Source organism: Bacillus rossius, chromosome 3, assembly GCF_032445375.1.
Source record: "Bacillus rossius redtenbacheri isolate Brsri chromosome 3, Brsri_v3, whole genome shotgun sequence".
In the NCBI taxonomy this organism is placed as follows: Eukaryota; Metazoa; Arthropoda; class Insecta; order Phasmatodea; family Bacillidae; genus Bacillus; species Bacillus rossius.
In genome coordinates this window covers 122,238,668-122,257,556 of record NC_086332.1, presented here as the reverse complement: position 1 = coordinate 122,257,556, position 18,889 = coordinate 122,238,668, and the positions used below count along the sequence as shown (strand labels likewise).

General features: G+C 37.6%; 1 protein-coding gene across 2 annotated transcripts in view; it reads right to left on the bottom strand.

Moving 5' to 3' along the window:
- Positions 1–18,889, bottom strand: part of LOC134531211 (dynein axonemal heavy chain 2) — an 864,487-nt gene that overhangs the window by 29,885 nt on the left and 815,713 nt on the right. For both annotated transcript variants that reach the window (XM_063366870.1, XM_063366871.1), the window contains one exon: positions 570–720. In XM_063366870.1, the coding sequence (XP_063222940.1) occupies positions 570–720 (151 nt within the window). The remainder of the gene's footprint in view (positions 1–569; positions 721–18,889) is intronic.

The following is an 18,889-nucleotide window of genomic DNA, read 5'->3' as shown; positions in this document are numbered from 1 at the left end:
ATTATGCTCAAAAAATATTTGTAGTAAAGAAATGTATTTTTCTTAGTAAGTATATATAACTTATACTACTAAGCCAGGAATTCAGTGCTTTCCTTTTAAATAGCCATTTTTGTTTGGGCATATTTTTTGGAGATTAACTTACTGATAATGTCACACAGAAAAAGGAAACAAACAATACTATAATGTAAGTTGATAAGTAATGCATAAAACTTTGAAGCTCTAATTACTAAAAAGTAATACTAAAATTCCTAGTTTAATATTTGCCTCATTATTAATACTGGTTGGTAACTTGGGATAACCCTATCCTAATGAATGGCAAATGAGGAAGTAGGAAGGAATACAAAACCTGTATTTTTTGGAGTGAGGAGAAAATACTGGACACAAATTAAACTGTTAACATTCATAATGTTATTCAAGGGTGATATTTGTGGTAATTTTAGTTTGGTGAATAAAATCTTAAAATAACACAAAGTAATTAATATAAATATTAATTATGTGAATGAAAGACGACACAAATGTTATCTTGATTTAGTTACTTCAAAGAGCAGTGGCAGGATATTGCCAATTACCTGTGGTCCAGTTGACGGGAACTTGCCCCTCAAAGATACTTTTAAAGACAGCGTCCAGATCTGACGACATAACCACGAGACCCAAGATGGCACGTTGCAGCTCTTCAATAGAAGTAGAAACCTGCACTAGCAGCTGGTTGTAACGTGATATCTACAAACAGACGTGCACACCAGGTGTATAGCAGAGTTAAACACATCCATTATAAAAAAAAAAGCAGATTAAAGATTTTTTTAGGTATAGAAAGACACTGTAAGAGTTTAAAGCATAATATAAAAACTGGCAAATCATCATGCCACTCCTTGTTCAGCTTTCACCAGAAATAAGATTATAAAACTACCTAGAGGTAAGGTTTTCCAGTTCAGCACAATCAAGTACACCCATACTGGAATCTTACCTTGGAATGGACTGTAATGTAACACCTTTGTGTAGCATTTTCAGTTAATTTTTATAAAAAAATTAAAGGGGTGTGCAAAGAACTTTTTTACAATTCGAATCAAAGTCGAAGATGAAGATCTGAGTCTTCACAGAAGACGAAATCGAAGGTTATTTAATATTTTGCTACTTTAGAAAAATCCATAGATACAATGTTGAATGCTTGAGTTGGTATTTAATCACCACATCTTGTATACCACACACAATGTAGGAAACATTTAGCAAGCTAACAAACTGCAACAATATGTACATAAAAAAAAAAAAAAATTGCAAAACCAAAAATATATTATGTAAAATCAAGACGAACTCTTAAAGTACATTTATAACTAAGCATCTTTTCAAGCAGGCTGTTGTGCAAATATTTGTTTTCTTCTGTTCAATCTATAAAAATAAAACACCCAAAAAAAAATTAGTTTTAAAATTGGTTACAAATACTCAATCTCACTCTCTCTCTCTCTCTCTCTCTCACCCTTAGTGATATAACCAAAATGTTTGCAGTGCAAGGATTTCCTTTGTAAATAGTGCTATATCCCCCTAAGAAAAGGCATATGGTTGGGTCTCCGGTTGGGACATTTTCCCCTTGCTAGGTCGCAAAAACGTAAAATGTTTTCAGTAGTTGATGGAATTAAAAAAAGTTGAGACTAAAGCAAGTATACAGAATGTAACAATATCAAGCTGTGAACAGTTGATAGGCTAATAAATGTCTGTCCCGAATAAAAAGAAGAACAGAAGGTCCTAGTTATTGTATTGTCGTGAGGGGGGTTTTGGATCTGCGTACGTGTAGACCTTGGGCGCCACCACGTGGCTACCGACTCTGTCCCAGGGCCGTGACGTGACCCGTGTGGAGCTAGGCTCGACTTCCCCCCGCTAGCACTCACCAGCCCGCTCTCAGCGGCGGGCACGCTATGTTACTGCTCGTGGGGTCACACCTCCGTCTCTGTGCTGGGAAACTCGTGGTTGGGAATTAAGTGCAACGAGTCGGGTGAATATTGAGCTTTATTGGCGCCGACACGTACACTGACGACGCACACAGAAAACAGCACATAGAACAGCTTTCATGCTGACCAGGACACAGCGTGGCCCGGCCCAGAAAGTATACAAGTCCGCCGATTAATCCAAAACACTAGGGAGCTTTAATTAATTAAGTTATACAGTCTGCCGCCGGGGTAGGCCTCAAAGGTTGATTAAAAAAGGTTTAAAAAATAGTTACGACAGCGGATGTTAACGGATCGGTTACGAGCAAAAGTTGAAGTCGATGAGGTGCTGAGATGCGTCCTACCCCGCACGGTGAACGGAAGAGACTGCCCCGGGCCCCGGGTGTCATGGCTGCAAGAAGTGCTGAACTTACCGTTAGTAAATTGATATGACAGACAGTTAACCATAACTATTAAAACCTTTTAAAAATTACAAGCTAATTTAGATTAAAGGTTACATATTAAAGATATTTAAGTAGTACTACATTATTTAAAAAACATGCAGTCTCCACTGCTCCAGTTAAGGTGGGCGCTGAAAGGTTTCGCGCAGGGCGACCGAACACACACACACTTGTTGGCAGGAGGTATGAAATAGAGGGTGTCGGTGGGAGGAGAGGGGGTGGGCAGCGGCATGAGGCACATCGGGCTTAGGGAGGGCGTAGCCCTGGTCCACGTCAATGTTGAAGCAAATTTTTATGTTTTTTTGTTTTTTTGGTTTTTGTTTTTCAGGTTTTCAAATCTCCACTCTGCACCAAATTATTGGACACTGTTACTGCACAATTCTATATCAAAATTGCATTGTCATAATTTTGGCTATTTAATCTTGATTAGCCCTACTATTGATAATAATTCAAAATAAAATTAAACATAAAATGCTTTTGGGAAAAAAATATTAATTCGCACAACCTACACTGAAAAATATTTTAATCAGGTGATTTTGACTATTCATAATGTAAAAAAAGTACTTAGCAATTATTTTAAAAGAATGATTTTATATATATATACAGTAAACTCCCGGTATACCGCGCCCCGATAGATCGCGGAATCGGGTATATCGCGGGTCAAACCATGTCCCCCAATCAGACATGAATAATAATAATAATAATAACACAGTAGAACCTCGTTAATTCGTGATGGTCGGGACCGAGATAATCACGGATTACCGAATTTCACGGACTAGCGATTAAAAGCCCGGAAGGTCTTGTCAAGCTTCTCGGACACCGGCGTGCAGCTGGGTTAAGGCCAAGGTCATGTGACGTAACATCCACCGAGGCTTACTGCGCCTTGGCAGCAGATGGATAAAAAATAGTAAACTCTCCATTATTCGTGTTAATTGGGACACGCCGATGCCCGGATAATTAAAATCCTGTAAAAAAAAAAAGTAATAAACCCGGATAATCCGTTCACGGTAAGGGCCGTCTTCGAATTAGTCTCGGCTTAAAAAAATACGGCACTGCCTAGCCATTAGTTCACGGTCATTTACAACAGCCGAAGAGAGAAAGATAAGATCGTGCTGAACTTGCACACATAAATTTTGGGTAGCCCCCCCCCCCCCCCCCCCTTCACAACACTTCGTCCAGCCGAATGCCAGCCAGACACGTCACTCGCCAGGCGCCTGCCGTGCGTTGGCGGGTGGAAACAAACAAAGGGAGACGGGAAGCAGAAGTCAGGACATCCCCCTCAAGTTTAAAGAGTGACAAATGTGACAGCTGAAAGGGGGACGACACAAAGGGTCGGTACAAACAGCGTTGCAGAGTTTGGCGGCCCATGCGAAGGCTTGCAGTGTTTGCCGGCCGCCGGCCCGCGTGACGTGAATTTTAAGCGCTGACAATTTTTACTTCTCTTTTTTTTTCTGCACTTTTAAATCGTCCCGGATTATCCGATTCCCGAATTAGCGCGTCACGAATTAACGAGGTTCTACTGTAATAATAATGGAATAAATGGTTGATAGCCGATTAGGATAATTTTGCGTTGTAAATAACAAACTAAGCATCGGGCAGAAAAAAGCCTAGGCGTAGAAAATGTCCGCAGTGAAATTCTAAATAAGATATCTCCGTACATTATTCCTCTATCTTGTAGTGTTTTCAAATTATGGTCCAATCCAGCCCAGTGTTATTTTCTGAAACACTAGTTCTTAACATTTTTTTAACCCACAAATAAAGCATCGGACAGGGGACCCGATAAAGCCCACCGTCCAGCGACATTATCCAGCGTGACTCGGCTGGGGATTGATTTTGGATAGGTTTGGTTGACGGCAAGCGCTGGGAGGGGAGAGGCGAGCCGAGAATATGCGACCAAGACACTCGGGTAGACGGGAGGAGTGCAATATAAGCGCCAGTGTTGAGAGGGGGGAAGTCTGGTGACCTTGAGTAGTTCACTCATTTCCGTCTGCACACTTCTCGTGGTCGCGTGTGTTGACAAGCGGAGACATATAAATGTTTTGTTACAACTTGAACCTACAGACGTAATATTATTCGTTGTATTATACACGTTCATCTTTTTACTTTGGTATAATGTTTTAACATTAAATAGTAAAGTAAATCAGCTAGCGTATTTTTAATCTTTGCCGAGGAATTCCCAGTGGTCCAATACTCACGTGAACCATACTGTACCACTTTTGCCGTGAGGTAGTAAACAAGCCCCGGAAATGTTTATGTGTAGCGGCCTCCCGACCTTTAACCAGAGGCTGGGGAATATAACACTTGCCGATCCGAGCCACACACACTCAGCAACTCGACACAGCGTTTGATGGAATAAGTAAAGACAACGTTTAACAGACTTTTTAATACGGCGCCACTGATTGCGCTAAAATTATTTTGGCGCAATTTTTGTATCCCACATGTGACCATTTATAATTTACTGTAAGCATGGATAACAAAGTTTAACCACTTTACACGATAGACGATTCTTTATTTTATATTGTACGAATGCTAGAATCGTTTTTCACGTATCTGCTGTATACTTTTTATTTTGTCAATCAAACTCGGTACTTTGCGATTCATATTCGGTTTGAAGTATTACTATGGCCTTTCTATTTAGAAGACTTTGACCACAGAATCGTGTGTAACCGCACACACTGCACTTACTTTGTTACGGACACTCAGACGAAGCAGATACTGTGGCTGACACCACGAGACTGGCAGCAGCTTGTGTGCCGCACGCCCGCACGTGTGTATGGCGGCGTGTAGCGCGCTCATAGGCCGTGCGACAAACTGTGCGCGGCATGCGGAAAAATAAAAAATAAAAAATTCAACATTTAATTATTATCTTTAAAATTTATTATTTTTATTTTTTCACCCGCGTTTAGTGAAAACTGCGGATGCAAAGTCCGCACAAAGGCGGGCCGTCTATACTGTGCGTGCTTGCCGACCTATTAGAACACAGGCGGTGTTTTATGCCTTTTGACCTTGGTCACATCGAAACATCGCGGTTATGCAACAACGCGGGTAAAAGTTATGTCCCCCGACAACCGCGTTAAATAGGGAGTGTACTGTATATATATATATATATATATATATATATATATATATATATATATATATATATTGCAAAAGATGAAATAGGTATCTAAAATAATTTCTATACTGTGATAGATAATACAATAAATAATATTCAAAGCTCAATTTCCATTAGTCTGTGTGAGAGTGAGACAGATAGTGAAATTCAAAATGAACCAAAGCATTTATGAAATTATTTTTTATCAAAACGAAGTAAATGAACTGTTATCCTAAATGTCTGTTTCTTACACATTGAATAAGTACTGTAGGGCCGCGACGTCTTGGCGTGTCGTTTTGCGGGGAAGCGGGGAAGAGTAAACGAGAGGGGAAGCAGCTGCGCGCGCACATCAGCCGCTATGCGATTCATAGCAAAAACATCAGGCGCCACGCTCTCAGTCTGAAGTTAGCAATGGAGCCCGACGCAGGACATTCAAGATACAATAAAGTAATACATAGTGGGGAAAGGGGAATTATAAGTAGTGTAATCCAGTGTTGTAATGAAGAAGCTTCCAACAAATGTCTGCTAGTTCCTCTTGCAAAAGCAACCGAAAGAGCTGCGCGATACACAGGTATAAGCCAAAGATCAGTTTCGCGCATCCGAAAACACAACTGAGAGACGCCAAATAAAAAACAAACAAACCAGGCAATAAAAGATAATTATAACTTTAAATAATAATACTTACATTATAAGTTTTTCAACGCATTCCCCGTATTTTCACCCGCGGTTTGTTTGTTTTGCATTTGGCAATTTTCCAGACATTCTGCACCGCTTGTTAGAATATTTGTTTAGACGATATTGCTACCCGAGGATGGTTTGCTAGAAATATGGTTTTCGGCCCCCTCAAAATGACTAAATTTTTTCTTTCAGACTGCTATTCTGGAAAAAATACCAACCCGAGTGCATAAAAGTGGTAAGGTTCTTGACGTGCATGAAAGTGTCATGTCGATCGTCTTCACGTTTCAGCCAAACTAAATGGAAAAGAAAGCATCAACGAGGGAGTTAGCTGCAAGTCTTAATTAATTGTGTTTCCTACAGCAACCCACAATTACAAATTTAGTTCTTAACTTTTAAAGTATTGTATATCTATGTTTAACTATGTTTAACTAAGCTGCCCAGTCGAGCAAATAGTGCACTACCTTTAAATAATAAATTACCGTAAAGCATTATCGCATCTTTGTATCATTAAGATCTGCGCTGTGTTGCACCGTACGTGAGATTGTTCTCGGCCAATGTTTTCGGAACGGCATGAAGACTTCCAGGCCGTTGCTATCAGCGGAGTAGGCAAGGCGGGACGTGTCGATTACAAGGTCGCTGAGCTCTAGGGAGTCGACCCGCCAAGACGTCGCGGCCCTACAGTATATGGATAGAAGTCGCTTCCATATGGAGAAATACTTTCGTGTTTTTGGGTCGGTATTCAAGTAGTTGGCCTAACAGCCACGAGATGGCAGGGCTTGCGGAAGTGCGAGGCAGTGGCGCGCGCTGTGGCGAGTAGGACAAGGAAAAGAACCTGCGCAGATCACACTGCCAGCAGGCGGTCATATGATGAGCGCGTCAGGAAGTGGAGGGGGTTAGTAATGGAGCCGCTGTCTGGCTGATAACACCGCCGCGCAAGGCTGTCTCGCAGTGACCAGGGTACATGCAACCAAAAGACTATAGAGTGTTCAGGAGTCACAAAACATTGCCCCTACATGATGTTCGGAGAACATAAAATATATGTGATTTACGACACACCACATCTTCTGAAATGTGTCAGAAATAATTTGATGAAAAATAATTTTATAGTGGATGGTGAAATTGTAACATGGAGGGCTATTGAAAAATTGGCATGCAGCGATTTGCTGTCGCAAACTGCGAGAGCAGTTCCTAAGTTGAGTGAAAGGCACATTCATCCTAATGCTTTCGACAAATTAAGTGTAAAATTAGCTGCACAGGTGTTCAGCCATTCGGTTTACACAGCATTAATGGCACATTCAGTAACGGCTGAATGTAAAAATGTTAATGAAACAATAGCTACAGCGGAGAATGTGAAAAATTTGTTCGACAATTTAAACAGTAAATCAACAACTGAGCCAAATCCCCAAAGAAAACCACTTTCAGAGTCTAATCCGGCGCCCAAAAAAAAAATTTAATCATGTCGCTTAAGTGGATTGCAGGCTGGTAAATTGCAAACAAGAAAAAAAAATCACCTCCAACATTTAACAACTTTCAATTAACAATAACTAGTGTTCTATTGTTGTGGGAAGATCTGAAAGAAGAGGGCATAGATTTCCTCTTGACGTCACGGCTACAACAGGATACACTTGAAAAACTATTTTCTGTTATTCGCCAGAGATGTGGTCATGGTTGAAATCCATCTGCCCAGCAATTTAGAAGAAATTTGCAGCCCAACATGTCCGTCAGACTGTTGATGCCACCTTCTTCAGCCAATTGCGAGCCTGATGAAGACAAAAATTTAATTCTACCAGAAGATGGAAACATAACTTCGTTGACAACTGAAGTGAATGATGACATGAACATGGAGTTTCGTGGTGTATGTCAAGGTTATTACTTTGAATATTATTTTTGTGTGATAAATAATTTCTTTGAGTGCTAAAATCAAATAAAATCATCAATAATGACTGTGTTATGCTTTCAAGTCAGCATCGTTCCCCCCAACAATGCAAGACGGTTCTGATAGTAGGTATATAAAATTGTTGTAATGGAATTTAACTGTACATTCTTATATGAATAAAAAATAATAAATACTTTTGCGTCTCCAGATACCAAGGAGGCATTTGCGCATTTGGCTTACACTGAAATGTTTGATATGAATGGTTCTTGACACCAACACTAGATTTATAAGGTGCCTAAGGCGCTAATTGAAAAATCTATAAATCTATAAATTTAATCTTTTGTCGAAAATTCCAGTGTTCCCTTACCTACACACACAAAACTTATTTAGTTAATGAGCTTTACTTTACTTGCAACTCTTTGTCGTCACCAAGACACTGCATGCATACTCCTCTTCTTACCTCCATGCAAGCATTACAGAGTCAGTGTGTAAGTCATTGATGATCGATTTATATTTTAGATTTCAGCACAAAGTTTTTTTCCCCTCCAGATTTACAGAGGTTTCATACTACCATCATTATGCTGTTGCCAGCAATAATTCACAACTTAAAAATTTTATTATATATTTCTCAAAGTATAATTAAGTATAGCATCGGTTTTTTAAAATTATATAATTTTTTCACTTTTGTTTAAATATCTCTTGGAAAAAAAACAAAATAACTATCTCACTTATGTGGAAGTGTGATTTCTCTTTCACAGGGGAGACTCATGAATTTTCCGAGATAGGAGATGTGACATTAAACAATGATGAAGTACCATGTTCCTCAACTATGACAGTGACAATGAGAACTCAATGCAATACGACCATATCTTCAGGTAAACGTAACAGTTGTATAAATACTCATCAGCTACCTTTAATAAGAAATAAAAATAGGTTTTTCATTTCAGATTGTCTTCCTACAAATGATTTGAGGACACCTAGACCTGCAAGCCGAACTACGCTTGAGGATAATGCAATACATTATTTTTCCGGATACTCAGCAATGAAATGTCTGAAGAAGTTTCAGTGTGAAATGTGTAAAACAACTCTTACTACCACTCGAACAGCGTCGATTCAAAATCAAACACTTCTACATTACAGAACTTATGAGCCCGCAAATTCACCTGATGACTTTGTTCATGGAGGGTACCTCGTATCACCTTCTGGGTTGTTACAGAGTATTACACTGCATCAACTTCAAAAATATTCTGTTTTGTATGAAGGAATTTGTCATAAAAATATCTGTCACGCTTAATGGAACAGCATATTTTAAATGTTACTTCCACATTGTTTCCTTCTTGGCTGGAAACCTGTAAAAACCACAGGATCTATCTTTTAAGAACATTAATTAAAGCTCGACTTTTTAATGGTGTAAAGTGGGCTTCCTGGTGCCAAACAGACTCTAAAAGATGTAACATGGACAACAAATCAAAACATTACCAAAAAAACAAAGAAGATGCGACATGTTTAAATGTTTTAATTGAAAGGATAGCAAAATATGAAATATTAGAAATAATAACATATTTTTTAGAACTGTAATGGTACCGCAAAAATTTGTGCAAAAAAACATTATCTAAATTATATAGCATACTTTAATGATGTCAAAACTTAATGTTGTACAATACACAATGTATTGTAAAGTAAATAATTGTATAATTTGAACATTTCATTGGGTACTTGAAATACGGCTAAGCTTATGTATCACTGTATCCTGTGAGTAATTACCTATATATTTAGATGTCTTGTAATTTTTGAATGGAGCACTTCTTTTGCTGATATCTGAACTATGCAATTTGAATATGAGTCACCACTAGGTTACTACATATCAGAATTACAAAAAATTTTGAAATCTCCCCTTTTTTACTAGTGTACCGGTACTTCAGTAGTACAGATCTTATTTTCGAATAGCCATAATAGTTCAAATTTCAATCAAGCATCTACATATTGCCAGTATATTTCATGTTTAGGTTATGTGATATTATCGGGCCAGTGATTTCAAATATTGGTGTACGGTATTTGAATAGTAAAATTCATGATTATAAAAAGGTCATATTAAATTAGGCCTAAATTGAATTTCGATAAACGGAAAACACATCGGTAACATAATAAAAAAAGACGGGCATTTATTATATTTCCTAAATGATACATTGAAATCTTACGTGTTATATTGTTATTTAAGTAAAAATAGAGTGATACCACGTACAATCCTTTGCTACGAAAATGTATTTAAAAAGACAGTTAATATGACTTCAGTCTGCTTTTGTTTACATCGGTTATTATTGGCTAGACCTACGTCAATAACTGTTAAAATAATTTTCCGTGTACCTACAGGGTCAAGTACAAGTTTTAAATTTTCATTGCTCAATAGTAAACTAACCTTAAGTGGTTGCACAGTTACAATTATAGAATAACCGTAACTGTTTTTGTTACAATTATGCATCGGTTGTCAAGCTGTGATGTAAAGTTTTTAAAATTAATAATAATAAAAATAGATAATATCATAAGATAAACTGCGCTTAAGCTGAATCAGTCAGAGAAGTGTAGGCATATATTACAAAAAAATTAAATTGCCTTTATGAAAATTGACATTTACTTTCACCGGGCATCAACTACAATACGTGGTGTTAATTAAAAGTAATGAATTGGTGTGATACTTGATGGACTAATTAAGTAAAGGTTCTACCAATGTGTCGAGAGTCAAGGTTCTTGGTAAGCAGGCTGGATGGCAAATCTCATCCCCAGCCGACCAGGTTACTAAGCTACTGCCTGCTGTCTGAGAAGCGGAGCGGAGCTATATGCCAACTGCCCAAGGTATTAATTGGCATTCATTGGCTGAAGGCGTCGAACGTAACTTCGAGGATTGAGATAGGGCTGGTATTGCCCGGCCAAGGCAGCAGTATGCCGCGATAAAATAAACTCATCATTGTGAAGAAGTAAACGTCCAAACAAATTAATTTTTTTTAAGGTTTTATTCCATAATGTACATAGCCTGTAATGGGTAAGTTTTTAATGCCTCATACAATACAATACGGCAGAAAAAAAAAAGTCACACAGTGATTTTAAGGTTTGGCAGGTGATTTGGTACAATGTTCGTTATGGAACGATATTTCTTTCCAGATTACACTAGAAATGTAATAAAAGTTTGCGAAATGTGCATTAAGGATCAAATATCAAAAAGACGTTTACTAATCGTTGATGGATAAAGCCGTTTGCTCAGAATCGTCTTGTATGTTTTCGAATTTCGCACGCGCTCGCACTTGCACGATGGTATCGCGTTAAAAAAACTCACGAAATCTGCTTTTTAGCAAAGTTCCGAAGAAATTGTACTTAATTTGTTTGTATAGACAGTTTAATTAACATATTTGTTTTAGTAATACCATTTATAATTTTATGGTAAATTACACCATTACTCTATGCTTTTCCATAGCATATCTGTGGAAATTTTAATGTTTTTCTCTATAGACTAAATATTTTTTGTAATTAAATATTTTATGTTTAAACAAGCGCAGTCCGACGTAAAAAAACTAAAAGTTTATTAAGAATGATTTAGCTGGCAAAGAAAAAAAATTGACATGAACCAGACTGAAAAGGACTGTCAATTTATATTGGTTTATATAATTATTCTTTTGAGTCCTAATACGAAACTTTAAAAGACTATCTACGAATATCAAGAGTTATATTGAAGAGTATGTAAGTATTTTGAATTACTGCAAACTTCCAGATTATTGATCGCTTCTAGTGATATTGGACTTGTGCATGTTGTTCCGTTGGTGGAATCATCGTATTAAATACTGGGACTACTACAATTTTGAAGGTATTTTTCATTGTGCATGTGCGAGAGCGAATAGAACCTGAAAACATTCAAAACAATTTCGAGGAAATAGTTATGTTTATCAATATTTAGTAAACTTCGATTTGATATTTGACCCTTGATACACATTTTGTTTTCTTTCATTACATAGTTAGAGTAATCAGGAATACATAATAATTTGGTAACAAAAATTGTAGATACTAAAACTTTTCATAAACCTTAAAAACACTTTTTCATGTATTATTTTTTTACTGCAGTATTAAAGTTTTTAAGGTCGTAACAACTGAACTATTGGCGGCTATGGATATTAAGAAATATAAACTAAAATTTTTGTGCAGTTTGGTTAATTACTTTCTTCACAATGACGAGTTCACTTTGCCAGTGAGTACGACGGCTCACCAAGCGGCAAGCTAGGTCTGAATCCTCCACGTGACGTCAGCAGTGCGCGATGTTAGAGGGGGGGAATACGAGCGATAAGCGGGAAGAGACCCGATATCCTGTGCTTCCCAACGCTTGCCGTCACAAATACACACACAAACATGAAGGACAAGCATTTTGGAAAGAAAAGGATGGCGATAAAGTGTTGTAGTTGTCCTACTCCCCACAGCGCGCGCCACTGCCTCGCACTCCCGCAAGCCCTGCCATCTCGTGGCTGTTAGGCCAACTACTTGAATAGCGCCCCAAAATCACGAAAGTATTTCTCCATTAGGAAGCGACTTCTATCCATATACATATTCAATGCTTACACAAACTAACTGATTTCAATAATTGAGCTTTGTAATTTTGGAAAATATACAATTATTATTGATAAAATAAAGAAGTAATTAGTGTTGTACCATTTTTAAATCATACTTAAAACTTTTAAAATAACTTGCTAAGTCACCAAAGTAAATGTTTTACAGTATGAATAGTAAAAAATACCCAATTAAAGATTTTTGCCACTGAGGCCATGACAAGATTTCCTCCCCTATCCCTTCCACAAAAGTTGTATAATTTTGAACTGTTATCAACAGTAGGGTTAGGTATTAAGGACAGAAAAAAAAAAAAAAACCTATTATATTACAGAAATGTACTACCATAGTACATAAGTAATATTTTGGTGGAGAATGAGATATTAAAACTTTGAAGAGAAAACAAATGCCAGTAACTTGAAAACTAGGACACCTTTTAGTTTGTTTTTTAAATTCATAACCATCATTAATTGGCCTATCAACTTTTCTTTGCTTGATGTTGATTTCTGGGACATTTTGTTTGTTATGCAATAAAGTATCTAACATTTATGAGTTTTTATTTAATTAAAAAAATAAACATACACATCTTTTCACAATTGTTTGACTGGTCTTTCAACAAACATTTAGATTTTCACTCCTCATTATTGTCACCAGAATTACTAATTGTGTAATAATTGTGTAATAATACCTATTTATTTTGCTAATTTTATAAGAATATTCACCTACCAAATTCTTAATATTAACTGAACATCTGCCAATAATGTCTAACCTCATCTTGAACAGAGCATATGTAAGAAAAGTTTTTTTCCTCCAATGCCTGTGTGCTTGTGTGAAAGGCACCAACAGTGTTTTTCTCCTAACCTCCCAGGGCTGTGAGTCGACCCTAGTTTTTGTCAGCTCGGTGGAAGATATAATTGCTTGAGCTGTCAAAAGTTGAACATCGCTGCAGCAGTCTGACAGTATAGGAGGGGAGCGGGGGCAGGTGAACATGCAGTTGTCGCTGCGTTTTAGCTACCCTAGAAACGTGCTGACAGTTCTAATCAATTTGTAACAGCTTGAATGATTCTTTTCCCGATAAAAACCAGATTAGCAGACACCATGGATGTTATTCATGGCCCAAAAACCGGTGTTGAATCCAGCTTTTAATACATTATATTCTAAAAAAAAAAAAAAAAAAAAAAATGTATCTTTGGAATCATAATTTTTTTTTTGTAATTTTCCAGAAATAATTTTAGTCTTTGATCAGACTTTGACTTTCTGAAGCTTCGCACACCCCTAAACAATTAATTGATATTGTCTATTCTCAGTGAGAAAACAATCTTACCAATGTTTAATTCCATGGGCATTCAGACCACAAGGTTTTCTTCAGTCGCCTCTCCGCCGCCAGCCTGTTCCAGCTTCCCTCACATGCCACGTCGGCCTCGTCTCTGATAGTAGGCCAATGTCGTCGCGCTGTGCCCTGCATGGCAGCTCGGACTAGCGTGCACTGCTGTTGTGTTTCCCATCCCGATAACACAGACACAGCTGGAGATCCTCAACTCGCCACCGTTCCCACCTCCACGTCTGCATTCTACCCCACCCTCTCACTCCTCTTGGCTAGGCTCTCTTTGGTGGAGCACTGTGGCAACAACTTGGAACTACTGTCATCCTCTCCCCTATAAAACTACTAACCATGAACCAATTACAAAACACTTTGTCTCTGGTCAGCAGGCTAGTTATCATAAAGTTCGCAGTGAAAGTTTTGTGCGAGTTTGGGATCATGCTCATTATTTGGTGCTAATGAAGTGCATTTATCTTCTTATCTTCATTCCTGAAACTTCTTCGGCCAAATTTGAATTAACGCAGCCTTCATGCTTAGAGATATAAAACCACCCACATCATAAATTAGTGGAAACCAATGGCTAAAGAGTTGTAAATACACTCCAAATTATTTCTATACCTTTTTGTTTGTTACTAACATAATTCATTTTTAACACTGCATGGCTTCTCTATGCAATGGCTTCAAGTTTCTGGCTTAACAGTATAGCTCAGGTCTTCAACTTTCAAAGTTCCTCTTTCCATTTTTGCTGTACTGGTTTCGTGAACCAGTTGGCTACTTCTGGATTGATCACCATCCACTGTGACCATTACATTGCTTTGTTGCAGTCCATGATAAGTCAACCCTCAAATTTCGCGGCCCACTTAATTATTTCTTCACCATAAGCCATCTTGTGACATAGCATAAATCCTGCCCTCTGCGAATAATATTTTAAATAATTTGTGTAACATTTTTTTGTTTATAATTAATTTGTAATCATGTTTTTTTTATTATGCATATGCCTTCAAAGGATTTTGACAGTACTAAAATAAATATTAATTAAACATTATTAATTTTTGTTAGATCTTTCATACCGTTTGATGAATTTTCTTTATTATTTGATTGTTCTATGGTTTTATTTTGGTGCGTTAAAACACGTGTTGCACTTGGAAAAAACTTCAAAGTTCCAGGAGGTTTCAAAAGAAAGGAAGTCGGCGATGGAATACTCTGGCACCCTGAAGTATTTATTTGTATCTAAGAATATGTTACTGGAAACCCATAAATTAGGCGCATGACTGCGCAGCAATAGCCCGGAAGGTTTGCTGGCTGCTTTGTCACCACTCACCACCTCCGGCTAGCTCAAAATTAGGTGATGAGTGGAACATACAGGTTAAGTAGCAGGTCACGAAGAAATTATTACTCAATGTTCTATGTATTAGCTATTATTATTCATTTAAAAATCACAATTAATTTCGCCCAACAGGACACAAAAACAAATGTAATGTACATCCAGAAAGAAATAAACCACGAGCCATCGCCTGGCCACGACCTCTCGGCCCGGTGCTCGGACAATGACTGAGCTTACAGCCTTCCTTCCCTTCGTGCAGGCAGTGTCCTGGGCTCGCTGACGTAATTCTCAGACAATCACGGCTCATGGTAACAGAGGCCTCCACGGAAAGCTTACTTCTGTTCCCACGATGCAGCGATTTTGTATCCTTCTCACACTCTCGTGACTGTGACTCTTACACTTTGTGAAACAAAGCCTCGGTCGTGGAAAAACGAAGGAGAATTATGTCAGCATGCCTTCCCACACAAAGAAGCCAGAAAAAAAATTTACTAGAATTTTAAATTTTAAAAATAAAAATAATAAACCCGAAGAATTACGTTTTCAATAACTTTTAAAAGGAAAAAACTTTCATCTAACCTGAAATTTGACAAAAAAATTTATAACAAATTATTATTACTGTATTGCATGAGGAAGGCTGTAATCTGGGTTGTTACAGCTTTTCAACCAACAAATCAGAACGAACCATGAGGTGGTGTGACAGACTTTCAGAGAACAGTTTTCAGCAACACACCTTCCCTATGTGGTCATGTATCTGGTTCTGTTTTGTGATTGGCCAGGCTGACCACGGGGTTGTCTCCGTTTGTTTCTAACTCTGTAAAGGATGCAAGCCAGTTGTTGCTCGATTGTCGCCGCGTGCTGTTGCGTCGTCGACTGATGAACACATCATGAGAACTCCGTGAAGGGACAATCTAATGTGTGCTGGTCAGGACCAGGCCGAGTTTAAACTTTTTTTTCCGTGTAGTTTCCTGATTAAATTTAATTAAAAATTTGACTCCAGGGGCGGCATCGGCCCAAGGTGACCGTCATCATCCCCCCGGGATAATTCCGCGGGATGACATACCTACGGTGAAACTCTGTTAAGAAGTTTTTCAAGGGAGTGTCTAAAAAAATTTTCTTAGCTCGGAAAAAGTCTTAGAAGGGAAAAGGAAAATTTCCTCTTTTTCATAGTTTACTCATAGTATAATTGAAAAAAAATTACAAATTATAACAATTTCTAATGAAAAGTAGGGCTGCGAAACAAAGATTAAATTTCTTATTGAAAGAAACCGTTCTCAAGTGCATCCATATATATTGAATAAAACATATCTGTACAAAAAAGTTCAATAATACATATACTAAGTTATTTTTTCGAAAAAAAAAAAGTGATCTGCTGTTGTGTGCTTAGAGTTCTTCTCGGTTTGCTGCATTATGAACTTTTCAATGTACCAGACACTTTGCCAAATATTGTCTGACACATATGCAGTTCCCTGAATGAAGTCCCACAGTCCTTCCAGATGCCCTAGGGTATAAGAACAGGTTGGTTTTGGTGGTGCTCTTGCTTCTCTTTCCTCATCCTCTTCATCTTCGTCATAGTCTTCTACTGCAACCACATCATTGTTGCTGCTGCTTGCTATCACTTCAGCTCTCTGAGGCTCACAAGGCAGGACGCCACTGTCAGCTTCAACATGGTCGTCAAAACTACACGTGATTTTTAGTTTGCCTTACAAACGTTTCTATGCATTATTGCTTGCACCCTCATCGTCAACATCACCCTCCTCAGTAGGGGCTACAATGTCACCTCCAAAGCTGCCTTCTCACAGCAGTTGGCAATGATGGATGGGTCCAGCGAATTCCAAGGAAAAAAACATCGTTTTATACAGGAATATAATTTTACAAGGAACTTCATACATAGAAAATAATAACCCACATCATATGGAGAAAATGGCCGGAATGAAATATTTGATCGTATGAGACAGGGTTCTGACCTGTAGTATGGCAGCATAATCCGTTATAATTAGAGATGGTGATTTATAGCATTTAAAATAATAACATTTAGCATTTTGAATTTGAAATTTAGCATTTTGTTGCATTTTTAAAAACAAGATTTAGTCAATTCTCTCATTTTACATTACTGAAGAAAAGAATATTTTTAAAAAGCATTTAATTACACACATATTAATTATTAACAACCACAGAAATAAAGATCTAGCACAACTACAAAGATAGCCTAACTTGGCAGGTTTGCAAACAACTTTTTAGCACTTATGAGTGCAATAAATTGAATACTTAAAATTACAATAAATATTTTTTAGCCGTGTTCATGGCCATAGTTGATGTAGAGTGCACAAATAATGTTATTGGAACTCATTTTTTCAAATTTTTTTCTTTCGTTTTTTTTCAATTTTTGCCTTCTTTTAGTTTTCGATCATGCCAGAAACCGTTGCTTGCCGTTTTACCGACTTTTTTCCTTCATCCGATTTCTTGGTGAATCCTTTTTTTGCAGTCTGATGTCCCTCAGATTTAATGTGCTTTTCAAGTAAATCTTTTTTTTTTCCACTCCAGACGGCGATTACATAAATTCCACATTAAAATATTTGTATCACTTTCGTAGAGCTGTTCACTTTTGTATTCATTTATGCGATCACGAATGGAAATTACGTTTCGTCCCATTTTTACCACGAGAAATAACAGTATACAACACATTCACGAGTATGCACGTGTTTTTAAACACACCACCTTCCACAGACTACACAAGAATGCGGCTTTCATGTGAAACACAGACAGAAAATGGGACTTACAATTGTTAGCACGGCGAAGCAAAGATGTCGCAATATGGTGGCCTAAAAACATACTCTGCAAGATGACGGACACTCTTCCAGCTAGTTGTTCTTTGCTTTGTTTACAATCGCGAGGCACGGATGGCCATTCTTCATTCAATATTTACGAACAATAGTGTTGTGAATGACGTGACAATAAGATACTTGTGCTGAATACGCCATAAAATGATGGTTTCTTTTGATACTGAACTGAAACGAAATACAATCGGTAAATAAATTGTGTAGAGTGAAGACGAATCTACGTTTTTTACCTTGATTTCGCATTTATCTCGGAATAGTCTAGATTTCGCATTTTATAGCGGAAAAAATATAATTTAGCATATTTTCGCATCTATTTCGCGAAAACGAAAAATCACCATCCCTAATTATAATACTTTTGAGCAAACATTCTTGCAAGGTATTCGGTAGAGATGGATGAGTCAGCAAATTTTTGATCTGTCTTGAGCCATACTCAGTATGTAATAATTTGAGTAGAGTCAAGTGGAGTTCCGGCTTGATTATTTTTTTAAGGATTGTCTTTAAAAATGTGAGTTGTAACTTGCTGTGTTTCTGCACCCAAGTCCAACCACAGTCCCCCACATCCACCAGGAACAGTCAGGCCCCTCGGAGACGGAGACCACATTACTGTTTAAATAAACTTTCTCCAAAACCAAGCTCTCCTCGAGACACATCTAACTGATCCTAATTCCTAAAATCTTTAAGATGTGGAGCCAAATAATTTAGTAAAAACTAATAAAAACAATAACGGAAAAAACCCAGCATTTATAAAAAAAAGGTGACTAATAAACAAAACTATTTCAACAGCTTGGTACATATTTTTAC